The sequence below is a fragment of the Schistocerca nitens genome, chromosome 1 (genome assembly GCF_023898315.1).
Source record: "Schistocerca nitens isolate TAMUIC-IGC-003100 chromosome 1, iqSchNite1.1, whole genome shotgun sequence".
In the NCBI taxonomy this organism is placed as follows: Eukaryota; Metazoa; Arthropoda; class Insecta; order Orthoptera; family Acrididae; genus Schistocerca; species Schistocerca nitens.
In genome coordinates this window covers 1,081,538,906-1,081,553,812 of record NC_064614.1, presented here as the reverse complement: position 1 = coordinate 1,081,553,812, position 14,907 = coordinate 1,081,538,906, and the positions used below count along the sequence as shown (strand labels likewise).

General features: G+C 44.4%; 1 protein-coding gene across 1 annotated transcript in view; it reads left to right on the top strand.

The window, feature by feature from the left end:
- Window positions 1-345: 345 nt before the first annotated feature.
- LOC126238277 (putative carbonic anhydrase 3) overlaps window positions 346-14,907 on the top strand; it is a 532,151-nt gene continuing 517,589 nt past the window's right edge. The window contains exon 1 of the mRNA XM_049947780.1: window positions 346-511. Coding sequence (XP_049803737.1) covers window positions 397-511 — 115 coding nt within the window. The 5' untranslated portion in view covers window positions 346-396. The remainder of the gene's footprint in view (window positions 512-14,907) is intronic.

Genomic DNA, 14,907 nt, shown 5'->3' with positions numbered 1-14,907 from the left:
TTTTTGGCGGCATTGTTTTCGGCTAAGAAAAACAATGCGGGCATTATTTTCTGGGCAACCCTCGTACAAATCTTTCGAACGCCAATATTCTTCTTGGAGCACCTGGTACATTGTTCTTGTAACTGTAAAAAAGATTCCTTTATGTCGACCGGTGTTCAGTCTGGGAAAGGGGAGGGATTGTGTGGGTAGTACGATCTATGGGGGTTACGAGGTGAGCAGCAGAGAGGAGCGGCCGGTGCTCGAAGCCGAGGCGGGGCGCGCGCCTGTTATCTTTAGCCGCGGCGCTGGGCGCAGCATCCCGCGGCGCTGGTGGCCGCCGCGGCTTCCCCAGGCGGCGGGCAGGCAGCCGCCGCCGCCAGTCACCCGCCAGCAGTCAACAGCGGCCCGCGCGCGACCATGGACGCCCCTCCGCAGCGCAAGCCCTCGCCGCGCCGCACGGCAGCGCGCTCCGCACCCGGCGTCGCCGTCGCCTTCGCCCTCGCCGTGCTCTGCTGCGCCCACCCCGCCGCAGGTACCGCCGCCTTCCTCTTTCTTCACCCTAAAGCTCTTTGACAGCTTCTCGCCTGGATAACGACCACACTGATTATCAAAATTCGGGATGTGCAGCAGAGTTGCGACGGGCGTATAACGGGGAGCAGGGCACCGCAACGAAGGCAAGAGTCTTATACTGGGGCACAGTAATCTGGGGCAGCTACTCGTGTCCCTCGTAGTGCACACTGCAGGTGCTGGCCGTAGCCGCACAAACACGCTGGAGGCCGTGCATCAGCATGGAATGAGCCTCTTCCTGCAGTCGGTCTGCGGCGCACAGAGTGGGGATGGGAAAAACCGACCGGTTAAAGCAGATACCGGTATTTTAGTTCTGAATAACCGGTATTTTTCGGTATTTGTTTGGCCTCGCAGGTCTTTTTATGTTTTTACTAATAACCGGGTAGTAAAACCGGAATATTAATTAGCCTCAGATGCGTGCTAAAATACTTAGTAAAATTTGCGTTGCTTTAGAGTACTCCGTTATTATAGAAAATGGGAATAGTGATGAGTGCTGTTTTAATACAGTTAATCAGGGTAATTTTTTTACCAGTCAGGGCATCTTTGTAACATTTATAATTTTTGCTTCAAATGGCTTCTGCATTAATTTGTACGAAATGTAACACTTTTATTTCTAGTCGGTATTTCGCTTGTCTTTACACCTTCTTGCAAGCTTTCAGCCTTGTGATAACGGTTGAAATGGGTCTGAGCACTATGCGACTTAACTTCTGAGGTCATCAGTCGCCTAGAACTTAGAACTAATTAAACCTAACTAACCTAAAGACGTCACACACATCAGTGCCCGAGGCAGGATTTGAACCTGCGACCGTAGCGGTCTCTCGGTTCCAGACTGTAGCGCCTAGAACCGCACGGTCACTCCGGCCGGCTTGTGATAATGCTTTAATTGCATTGGCTGCAAAGAGAGCTTTGGCGACAGTGATCTAAGTTGACCGATGCAGAGCTATGCAAATATATTGATATTTCAAAGCAAATCTGCAATACTCAATTAACACTGTTTTTACTTCTTAACAACGCCCTGATTTCCTCCTGACATGATCGAAATTTACCCAGAGCATTAGATACACGAAAAAGTAGTATATTTTTTAAGACTGGTCTAAAATTGGCTCAAATGGTTCAAATGGCTCTAAGCACTGTGGGACTTAACGTCTGAGGTCATCAGTCCCCTAGACTTAGAACTACTTGAACCTAACTAACCTAAGGACATCACACACATCCATGCCCGAGACAGGATTCGAACCCGCGATCGTAGCGGTCGCGCGGTTCCAGACTGTAGCGCCTAGAACCGCTCGGCCACATCGGCCGGCGGTCTAAAATTACTGTGTAACTTTCTACCAGTACTAAATTGGAAATTTTACTCCAATAGGGCATAGTTAGTGTACATTTTCTCTTTCCCAAGCACTCAGTAACTGTAGATGTAAAATGTTTCAATGTCTATTATGCTGTGTAACTTATTTTGTGTGCAGTATTTTCAAAAGACGGAAAAATGGTCACAAAGTTACCCCATTGACCGCAATTATGCCGACAGAAACGAGCAACAAACACATGCCATAACAATTGGTACAGCACTGCTGAGACAATGATCTACCTGTTACCCTGTGGCGTGGCCTATTAGATTGTACGCGTGTACACGCAGACTGCAAGACTTGCCCCATATGGTCTATATAGTAGTTTCTCATTGTCAAAAAAATGGTTCAAATGGCTCTGAGCACTATGGGACTTAACTTCTGAGGTCATCAGTCCCCTAGAACTTAGAACTACTTAAACCTAACTAACCTAACAACATCAAACACATCCATGCCCGAGGCAGGATTGGAACCTGCGACCGTAGCGGTCGCGCGGTTCCAGACTGTAGCGCCTAGAACCGCTCGGTCACACAGGCCGGGTTCTCATTGTCGTCGGTTGTATTACGGAATGGCACCATCCTTAGTTTGCAAGTATTTTACGAAATGCGATATCAATGATGTACGAGTACAATGTTCCATTTGCTTTAAAAGATTGAAAATGGGAGCAGCCACCACAAACTTGCGACGTAAGGTAAGGAGAAAATGCAAAACTTAACCATTCATTCATAGTTTACAATAAGAATAGAAAGCAGCTGGTGTGGTGCCTTTGTCCAGATAACATGCCTGTATCTGTTTGTAGTCCTTGAAAACGGAGAAATTAACACGAAAAATAGAGTACTTAAATCTCAGTTTTCACCCTTTTCGCATTGAAAAAAAAAAAAAGCTCCGTCTTTAGGCCACAAGTGGCCCTTCCGGGACCGTCCGGCCGCCGTGTCATCTTCCGAGGAGGATGCGGATAAGGAGGGGCGTGTGGTCAGCACACCGCACTCCCGACCGTTAGGACGGTATTCTTTGACCGAAGCCGCTACTAATCGGTCGAGTAGCTCCTCAATTGGCATCACGAGGCTGAGTGCACCCCGAAAAATGGCAACAGCACATGGCGGCAGGATGGTGACCCATCCAAGCGCCGGCCACGCCCGACAGCGCTTAACTTCGGTGATCTCACGGGAACCGGTGTAGCCACTGCGGCAAGGCCGTTGCCCTTTTCGCATTGACAGTTCGTAATATTCAAATAGTGGTATTATCCCCGATTACAAAATTATTTTTGAGAAATGTTTCAAAGAATTAGAATCAGTAGGAGAAACTGGTGATTTTTTGTAATATTCAGTTACATCTTTTCGAGAAAAGCAGCAAACTATGAACGGACTAAGTTTTTTTTATTTGCCTATTTAATGTAATGTTTTGATTCTATGTATCCAGAATGTGGGGAGAAAAAAATTTTCAATCTCTCTTATTATTACAGGAAGTAAAAGGAATAGAAATCTGAAAATCCAGTACTTCAGAATTCGGTTATTTTGAGCGGTTTTTATAGTACGGTTAAACAGGCGTTGAAAAACACCCATATAACAGGTAAACGTTTGTTTCAGCGATAATCGCATCTCTAGCACTGAGCCCAAGTGGTAGCTGGAATCGGTGTTTCCAATTGTATGGATTTCATTCTTTTTTTAGGGCGAAACGTCTTAGATTGTATGTGGTTTAGAGGTATGTTATTTTGAGAGGGATTTAGGGAAAATTGTGGTAAAATCGAAGTTAAGGTGGTAATCCTATTATTTATAGCAGAGGAATGGTTCAAATGGCTCTGAGCACTATGGGACTCAACTGCTGAGGTCATTAGTCCCCTAGAACTTAGAACTAGTTAAACCTAACTAACCTAAGGGCATCACAAACATCCATGCCCGAGGCAGGATTCGAACCTGCGACCGTAGCGGTCTTGCGGTTCCAGACTGCAGTATAGCAGAGGATTCCATCGGACTCCTATTCAATGTAATCCGTCTAATTTTAGCTCGCTGTATTACTTATAATATTGCCGTTGTTAGGGCGTCATCAGAACTCACTCTCATTATACTTACAGTAATCGCACGAAAAGTTGACCGATTACACCGGGACTTGTGAAGTGAAGATGTGCCGCTCGTGGTGTCGGGACCCGAGAGGGAAAATGTTTTCTTGTTTGTCTTCCGGCTGTCTCCAAGTGGCACATCCATTTTTATTTTCTGGTGACAAAAAACAACATGTAGAAAGCAGACAGTGAATGTAGACGCCAAGCTCTCATCGAGGCCAAGAAGTTTGGGGTTGAAGGTGAGGAAGAAATAAAAAAATGCCATCTTAAATGTTTTGGAATTAAGTTACGAAGCCTGAAACATTATCATGGCCATAACATTTACGAAAGCCTCGAGGTGGTCATTTAACTTTTACTAGCAGTTTTATCCTCAAATACTGAGGCATAAAGCTTATTCAGTGCTTTCAACATATATAAAAACAGGCTAATTAAGTAGACTAACAACGAAACCTTAACGGTTTCCTACGTACAAGACTGGGAATTCTAGCAAACAACTGCTCAGTTTCAGAATCCAACAGTGCTAAGGTAAAACACGAAAAAGTGATGTTCAGCTTCTGACCCTGTAAATTTATGTTTTGTACAGTATACTACAGGTATTTTATGTTATTAAATATATGAAATAACATGTTGTTATTTATTATAATTATACGCTCTAAATCCAAAACAAAAAAGAACCGAGTACACTGTACGTACAGAACACTATTGATGCATTACAATAACGGCTCTATGTGGCGACCGCCAATGTTCTTACAGACATTGCGACATTGCTCGGATATTTAACTTATCCGCTTCTGCTTGAGGAATTGAATTAGACGTGACGCAGTTTAGTTATAGGTAACAATTCGGAAGGAAACATAACGAAACATCTATTTATCACTTAAGCACATTTGTTTGTACAGTAAAGCTTGCTCAAAACGAAATTGCCTGGGACTAAAATAATTCCAAATTGGACAAGTTTTTGGATTACACAAAACTCATTGGGCTGCGTAAAATTTGTCAGGTATCATGCACAAAAGTACAATAAAGATTTTTAATTACGCATACATTGTATTTACGTACCTTCACTCCAGCACAGTAGGTGTTCATTTACTGTATATTGGACAATAGAACACTGGACTATTACACTAATTGATAAATAACACGGAATTTCTATATTTTTACTCTGATATTATTGTATGTACGTTCATATTATTCCCATGTTTCTTTGCTTTACATTGCACTTTTTTCGCCACGTATCAAGGAGGGAAACTTGTTTTAATTTCCTGTTCAATTTTTTTTTTCTGGGCAATTTTTTGCATCACACAATAGTTCCAACAAGTTGGGAGAATTTGTGTGTGCTGCAAATTGCATAACATCGTTTACGCATGCGCTGGCTTCTTCAGGCGTATTAATTTTTCTAGGGACATCATTTTGCCCCCCTTCTTCATCCTTTGTTTCTTCTTCATCATTCTCTGTGTTTCGGATTTCTATCAAATCTGTTGCTGAAGTGAAAGTGGAGTGAACTGACAGAAAGTTATCACTTCGAATGTAATCATGTGCGCTACATGAAATGTTTCGCATTTTCATTAATTCGGCTGTTACTGGTGCATTTTCTTGAACTTCGATGGCCACAGAAGCGTCTTGTTCTTGAACCCCAAACCCCGCTTTGTTGAAGCTTTGTTGTTTCAGGTTTTATTTCCTTTACTGCCAAGCCAATCCAATTTACTGCACCCAGGACAGAAACTGACCGTGCCAGGGCAAACGCACTTTCGGCTTCTTCAACATAAGAATAAGAGATTGCATTAGTAATCGCCTATAATGACACTTGAATGTGTAAATAACCCTCTGGTCCATGGGTTGTGTGAACCTGTAGGAAAACAAGCCAATTTCACGTTTGATGACGTTACTTTCGGGTGGCAGGTTGCATTGTCTAGGAAAAGGAGAACTTGGCGATTTCCTTTTTTTCATTTTGGCACTGAAAGAGCCCAGCCATTCTTCCATAACACCGCTCACCATCCACGCCTTTTTATTGCTTCGCTATGTGACTGGAAGTTTACTGAAGTCTATGTTTTTGAAACAACGCGATTTTGCCGCCTTTCCAATCACCAGTGGCTTCTCCATTTCACCTAAAATGTTTCCACACAGCAGTACGGTGAGTTTTTCCTTGGACACTTTACCACCCGTGCACTTTTCACCTCGAATTGCTAGCGATTTTGAAGGCAGCGCGCGATAAAACAGTTCATCGGCACTGAACACGTCTTTCGGGTCATAATTCACAATTAAGTTGGACAGCGTTGTCTTCCATTCTGTTGCTACACTTTCCTGCACATCCTTCTCCACACTCCTTTCCACACGATGTTGTGCCTAGTTTTGAAACTGCCCAGCCATCCTGTGGATGCCTTGAGCCGGCCGGGGTGGTCGAGCGGTTCTAGGCGCTGATTTAAGATCCGGCAGCAAACCCGAAGAGACTTTCAAGACATATTACGCCGGGAAAGCCTACGTAATCACATCTAGGCGCTACTGTTTGGAACCGCGCCTAGGGCATGGATGTGTGTGATGCCCTTAGGTTAGTTAGGTTTAAGTAGTTCTAAGTTCTAGGGGACTGATGACCTCAGCAGTTAAGTCCCATAGCGCTCAGAGCCATTTAAACCATTTTGATGCATTGAACTTCGTAATTCCAAGCTCTTTAGCAATTTTCAGAGCCTTAATCTGCAACATGGGTCCAGATAAAGGTAAGTTTTTTGCCCGCGCACTTACGAACCAGTCCCACACTATTTCGTTAATTTCTTCATTTCCTCTCTTCTTCGCTCTTCTTTTCGTCTGCCCGTTCCCTTTCATCCATTCGTCCCGAATCTTATTCTTGTTTCTTAAAATCTCATAAATTTGTGTTTTACTACATTTGAAACGCAACACAATTTCGCACACGGAGAGTTTGTCGTTCTCACTCGCCTCGATTAAACTAATCTTTTCGTTAAGTGTTAACGACACATACCATTTGTTCGACATTATGTTACTGAATCTCTTAATGTGCTACTAGTCAACTGAAACTGGCAGAAAATAATGACCTTGCCGGGTAGCACCATTATTTAACGGAACAATACCAAACTTTTTTACTGCGCACATTGCAGCAGTGTGTTGGTAGATGCTCAACAATGTTCCGTTATGCGCGGGCGTGCGTCAATAATGAGTAAAGCGAGGAAGCCGACAAACAGAGCGCTGACGAACGAACCGTTTCCTTTGATGTATGGTATAGAACTGGGGACCTAGAAACGACGGAAAGGCTTCGTCCCCGCAGTAGCCCTCAGTGGTTCACAACCCCACAACAGGCTACAGCAGTCCACTCACCCCACCGCCGTCCCACACCGAATCCAGGGTTACTGTGCGGTTCGGCCCCAAGTGGAACCCACCCCTTCCCGCACGGCTAACCGGGCAGTCTTTGATGTACTGTACTGACACTGAGCGTAACTTATTCGTTGTTACACAGAGCGGCGCGGTTTTAGGTCCACACCAGCAGCGCCGCGCTTCGCTGAACATATTTTTCTTGGTTATGCGCCGTTTAACAGAGGTATTAAGAGTAACGTCCTTGTAGAGTTGTGAATAACTATTGAACTGTAATGCAGTAGTACAGTATAAGCTCCTTTCCACATTATACAACGAATTATGAAGTAGTTCCACTTAAAAAAAATCAGCATATAAAAGTGCACTGAATGCGTCGGGACTGAAAGACTTGTACGGTTTGGGCAGATTTCTGAATTATACACGTGCCGATTTGAGCAAGTTTTACTGTATTTACATTTAAACATTATGTGGTTCCATTACTCCAGAACAAAAAAGAACCGAGCATACAGTATAAACAGAACACTACTAACACGTTACAACAACGGCTGTATGTGGTGACCGCCAACGTTGTTACAGACATTGCACCTACGAAACATGTTCTGGTACACTCTCCATCCCACCTGGTGTCCAGTAGATCTTCCTCTGTCTCTACAGGAGTCTCGTGAGTTAAACTCTGCGTAAGACCCCATAAGAAGTAGTACACGTCATCCTGTCTACTCTATTGCCTACCAGAAAAAGCAATCCTGAGAATTTTCTCTTTCCGTCAGCAAACATGGACGCGTTTCACATCCGAACTGATATCATCGCAGAACGGAAAAGTACGTTTCCGGACATGGGTTTATATTCGATATATTGTGTATTTACTTTCCTGTACAAGTCCTAGAAGATTGTGACGGGAATTTCCGAACACCTTGTATAAACTAGTTCGATTGTTTTACACATCAGCAAGCATGATTCTTGGGTGTGGAATACACCGAAGCAATCTTCTCAATATAGAGCAACACCACATTTTGTACACTGCCATACACGTCGTTCTCCTCTGGGAATACAGCTCGTCATTTGATGCGATTGGGTTAATTGTAGTCTGTATAGAGCAAGACGTCATGCTGAATATACTTTTGGATTATTATCCAGAAGGAGTGGATTTTTCACCAACTCTTCAATGTCTCCGTCGTGTTAACAGAAAATATCTTGCGGCCTTCTCCACAAGTTTTTCGCACTTGATGATATAGAAACTGGGTAGGTTACAATCAGATGATCACATGCTGCGAAAACTATTCGAAATGGTCTAGCAGACTACTTGATCAGTAGTATTGGAGAACGGGAATCTCTGTGTTCTCCATTTTAACGGCCAAAATTGTAATTGTCGTCATCACTTAGCACGAAAAGAACTGCAGTGGAATCTACAGGTTATTGATGTATAAATACCTTGCTAAAGATTAATTAACAGTATTACAAGTGCGCACCTATCGCTTTCTTCCATTTGGGGTCAAGACGTTAAAAATTAGTCATATTTATAATCTCTACATTTCATTCCAAATTTCAGATTTTTTAATTAGTTTGCATAGTCAGGTTTGGAACAGACTAATTTTTGGGACCATACCACCTTATGGCACCTTAGAAATTCCGCAATGATTTCTCCAACGTCAGACGCATACAGAACGCCTTAACTACGCTCTACAACAGTCATTCCCAACCTATGGATAATTACCAATTGGGGGTGAAATGAAATTTACTGAGGGGTTAAACAAAAGGGTTCTTTTGTGTTTTAACCATGAAATAGATCATTGCTATTATCACTATTTCGTAAGACTGTAATACTGATAATTTAAGTAACTAATAATTACGTTGTTTTTCGAAACGTAGCATTAACGCGTGACATAATGAGGTAGAGATAACAGCTTGTAAAACGAATCTATAAACAAAACAGACATAAAGCATTGGCAGACTGAAGTCTACCAATTTGTGGCACTTCTGATGTAAGGAATCCAGCAATCAAGCAAGAATAGTGTACACATTTTTACTTGGTTTTTAACTTGGCTGTGCAGGGTGTGGGTACAGCAAGTTATGCTATGGCATGGAGTGGTGCAGAGGAAGCAAATTTTGTAACAGTGTGTACCTGCACTGTGAATAGTGAGCTTTGTTTTCTACGGATAGGTTGCCCGTAACATATGCGATGCGTTGGGAATTGCTTCATCGTTCTATAAAATCATAAAGGTTGTTATAAATAAGAAGTAACAATAGTCTGACTGACTCGTTAGTTCGTGGTTTAATAAAACACCTACAAAAACTAAATATCATTTATACTTCGTAATAATTGACGGAAAGTCCTCGAGTGAAACAGAAATAATATCTGGTGTTCCCCAAGGAAGTGTTATAGGCCCTCTGTTATTACTAATCTACCTAAACGATTTAGGAGACAATCTGATTAGCACTCTGAGATTGTTTGTAGACGATGCCGTCATTTACCGCCATGTAAAGTCATCAGATGATAAAAAGTGTTGCAAAATGATCTAGACGAAATATTTGTATGGTGCAAAAAGTGGCAGTTGGCTCTAAATGACGAAAAGTGTGAAGTCATCCACATGAGGACCAAAAGGAATCCGCCAAATTTTAGTTACACGATAAATCACACAAATCTAAAGGTTGTAAACTCAACGAAATACGTAGAGATTACAATTACGAATAACTGAAATTGTAATGATCACGTAGATAATGCTGTGAGGAAAGCAAACCAAATACTGTTATATATTGGCAGAGCATTTATAAAATGTAATAGGTCTAGTAAAAAGACTGCTTATACTATGCTTGTCCGCCATCATCTGGAGTGTTGTTTTACGGTGTTTGACGGAGGACATAGAAAAACTTCAAAGTAGGGCAGTTCGTTTTGTATTCTCACGAAATAGGGGAGAGAGTGCCACGAATATGACACACGAATTGGGGCGGCAGTCATTACAACAAAGGCGTTTTTCGCTGCGCCAAGACCTTCTCAGTGTGTGAAAATATTTTTTGGCGCCCACTAGATAGGGAGAAATGATCATGATAAGAAAATAAGAGAAATTAGAGTTCGCACGAAAAGATTTCAGTGTTCGTTTTTCCCGCGCGCTGTTCGAGAGTGGAACGGTAGAGAACTACGTTAAAGGTGAATCGATGAACGCTCTGCCAAGCACTTAATTGTGAACTGCAGAGTAATCATGTAGATGTAAATGTAGGCTGGAAAAACAGAAATGTTCAGAGAAAACTGGTTTTCATTCTAAAGCTTAGTTAAGCGCTAATGATGATGGTCGGGAGAAGGGGGGTAGTGGTGGTACTAGCTAATATCTGACTGCACTCAGCGGTAATGGTATCAGAACGTTTGCGAACCACTGCTCGACAATAACGATACCAGCGGTCAGTAGGCACAAAACAATACAGCGGCTTACTGCACAATGCGCGCTTACTACTGTGGGGCAAGCAACTAACCGCCTGCCTTCTGAAGGCTTACGTTTCATTCTGTGTAAAGCGAGGAGCGGCGATTCACTTGACGAGCTACACGGCGTATTGACTGAGCCGAAGCTCAGCGGCACTCGTGTGAAAGGACGCATCTGGATGCACGGCCTCCTGTGTGGAAAGGCGCCTAGTTCGTCTTGTTTTGCAGAGTAGCGAGAAACATTACTGGGTAGTGACCTGTTCGTAATGAACCTCATTAGAAACTGCTTTTGTTTTTCATACTTGCATGGCTCTAAATACTAGCTGCAGAACCGTTTTTACTGATCTCTCTTCCAAATACATCTCTATGATAACTGCTTAACTTTATCCACCCAGTTTTGACCGACGAACCTGCAACAGAGTAATTTCCCAGGTATTTGGCACCCGGTGATTCCTACGAAAGTATTTGTATAGCTACAGAACGACTGAGAGAACAGTTTCGCGAATTATGTAATGTAGTAAGTATAGAAACATATCCAACCGCTTTACCTTCCGTAACCGAATCGAGAAACGTAAAGAGGAACTTCTAGCGGCTTCGAAATTACTTGGAATTTTCTACATGGTTGTGATGCAATAAATGGCAAACGCATTGAACTATTGAATTCAGCTCTTCTTTTTATACACTCCTGGAAATGGAAAAAAGAACACATTGACACCGGTGTGTCAGACCCACCATACTTGCTCCGGACACTGCGAGAGGGCTGTACAAGCAATAATCACACGCACGGCACAGCGGACACACCAGGGACCGCGGTGTTGGCCGTCGAATGGCGCTAGCTGCGCAGCATTTGTGCACCGCCGCCGTCAGTGTCAGCCAGTTTGCCGTGGCATACGGGGCTCCATCACAGTCTTTAGCACTGGTAGCATGCCGCGACAGCGTGGACGTGAACCGTATGTGCAGTTGACGGACTTTGAGCGAGGGCGTATAGTGGGCATGCGGGAGGCCGGGTGGACGTACCGCCGTGGGGCGTGAGGTCTCCACAGTACATCGATGTTGTCGCCAGTGGTCGGCGGAAGGTGCACGTGCCCGTCGACCTGGGACCGGACCGCAGCGACGCACGGATGCACGCCAAGACCGTAGGATCCTACGCAGTGCCGTAGGGGACCGCACCGCCACTTCCCAGCAAATTAGGGACACTGTTGCTCCTGGGGTATCGGCGAGGACCATTCGCAACCGTCTCCATGAAGCTGGGCTACGGTCCCGCACACCGTTAGGCCGTCTTCCGCTCACGCCCCAACATCGTGCAGCCCGCCTCCAGTGGTGTCGCGACAGGCGTGAATGGAAGGACGAATGGAGACGTGTCGTCTTCAGCGATGAGAGTCGCTTCTGCCTTGGTGCCAATGATGGTCGTATGCGTGTTTGGCGCCGTGCAGGTGAGCGCCACAATCAGGACTGCATACGACCGAGGCACACAGGGCCAACACCCGGCATCATGGTGTGGGGAGCGATCTCCTACACTGGCCGTACACCACTGGTGATCGTCGAGGGGACACTGAATAGTGCACGGTACATCCAAACCGTCATCGAACCCATCGTTCTACCATTCCTAGACCGGCAAGGGAACTTGCTGTTCCAACAGGACAATGCACGTCCGCATGTATCCCGTGCCACCCAACGTGCTCTAGAAGGTGTAAGTCAACTACCCTGGCCAGCAAGATCTCCGGATCTGTCCCCCATTGAGCATGTTTGGGACTGGATGAAGCGTCGTCTCACGCGGTCTGCACGTCCAGCACGAACGCCGGTCCAACTGAGGCGCCAGGTGGAAATGGCATGGAAAGCCGTTCCACAGGATTACATCCAGCATCTCTACGATCGTCTCCATGGGAGAATAGCAGCCTGCATTGCTGCGAAAGGCGGATATACACTGTACTAGTGCCGACATTGTGCATGCTCTGTTGCCTGTGTCTATGTGCCTGTGGTTCTGTCAGTGTGATCATGTGATGTATCTGACCCCAGGAATGTGTCAATAAAGTTTCCCCTTCCTGGGACAATGAATTCACGGTGTTCTTATTTCAATTTCCAGGAGTGTAATTACAAGAATTATTTTTCCGTCGAGTTCACGGCGACAATCGGGCCGAACTATAAATTTACTACAACTGATGTATGCTTGGAACAGCTGAATTACATGTACCAGATTAAATATACGGCCAAGCGGAAATAAGGCTGTATTTTCTAGTGGAGGATGAAGCATTTCCATTGCTTGATAATTTAATGCGAAATTCATTAGGATATCCATTGTGAATAATTTAATGCATCTCACGTCAAAGATAGCGATGCTGCAGAGTGTGATATGTAGCATCTTCACATTGTTATACTTACGTTCAGTGTTTGTTTACTATGAAACCAAGTGTACCTAAGTACTATAAGTGTATGCGTGTGCGTTTGTGTGTGTGTATGTTTGTTTTTGTGTGTGTGTAACCTGGCGGAAATGTACGTTATTGGAGGACTGAATTTGTCATGGATGCTAGTGCAATCTCCACGACCTTAGTCTAGTTGCAAATGGTCTAGAAAACAGTGTTGCTGTAAACAGGGCTTCACTTCGGACAGAACGTATTGGAACTGCGTTGCGACACGTCCAATGGACTTTTTTTTTTTTAAAAATCGCAACGTAACTATAATTTGCCACTGCGCTGGCAACCGTTAACGTGACAATGAGTGACCACCGTGATACGATGGGCAAGGGGCGTGGGGCGAGGTCGGAGATACTGTGTCTGTGTGTGTGTGTAAAGTATACCAGAGATAAGTTCACCGAGCAGCTACAGTGCGACTGTGCGAACGCTGCTGCTGGCAGCAGTTGAAAACATGACGTCATAGTCACGAAGAATAGTCTGCTCGACGTCACGCCCGAACTGTTCGTCATTGCCAAACTGCCACAACACACGGTCAGTTATCTTCCAATTCCTTGTCTGGCTTTTTCTCTTCTTGTTGTGTTTGGATCCTGAGTCCTGGGTCTGTCCCCTTTTATTTCGCATTTCAACACACATGAGAAAAACACACAAAACGACGGCAATGAAATAATGCACATTTCGTACACACGACTAGCGAAAGACAACTGGACTCTTCTGCTGAAGACACGATTCGGCTTCACATATTCAACTATTATCATCACCGAGATTGGCTTACAGTAGGTACACTTCATATGACATGGCGTGAAATCGAACTTCTCGAAGGCAGCAAATGATCGTCGCAACTAGTTCTATAGATGCACAAATATAAAATATTTTATGAAAGACTTCCGTAGCGCTGTGGTAAACGTAGAATTTGAACTGTATAAGTTCGTGGGACCGAATCCTGTCGGATATAAATAATTTTTTATGTCTAATCTTTCGTCACATCATTTTCATCATCGTATTAACTTTTTTATTTGCTCTTGTTTTTCTTCCTATCATTATTTTTTCGTTCGGAATCTGCCTGTGACGGCTATAACCTGTAAATAAGTTACAACAAGGACTAAAAAAATGTAAATGCTGTGTGGCTAGGGCCTCCCGTCTGGTACACCGTTCGCCTGGTTCGAGTTGACGCCACTTCGGCGACTTGCGTGTCGATGGGGATAAAATGATGATGATAAGGACAACACAACACCCAGTACCTGAGCGGAGAAAATCTCCGACTCAGCCGGGAATCGAACCCGGGCCGTTACGTATGACATTCCGTCGCGCTGACCACTTTTTTAAATTTTATTCTCATTTTGTTCGATTCTGATCGTTGCATTTGTTCGATGCGGATGTCCCATGACACCCGTTCAAGTTCAGTGTTGAGCCGTTGACTCAGTTTTTTTTTTTTTTACTGAGGGCAGCTAACCCTCTGGCCGAACACGCTGAGTCCGCAGCTCGTGGTCGTGTGGTAGCGTTCTCGCTTCCCGCGCCCGGGTTCTCGGGTTCGATTCCCGGCGGGCTCATGGATTTTCTCTGCCTCGTGATGACTGGGTGTTGTGTGATGTCCTTAGGTTAGTTAGGTTTAATTAGTTCTAAGTTCTAGGGGACTGATGACCATAGATGTTAAGTCCCATAGTGCTCAGAGCCATTTTGAACACGCTGAGATACCGTGCCTGTATACACAGCTACCAGGGGCGGACACAACCAGGATTGCTTGTCGGTGGGTATCGCGTCAGCTCCCGTAGCAAAAGCGAGATTTTACAATTCGCTTTTGGCACTGAAACTGAATTTTTTCTGCCT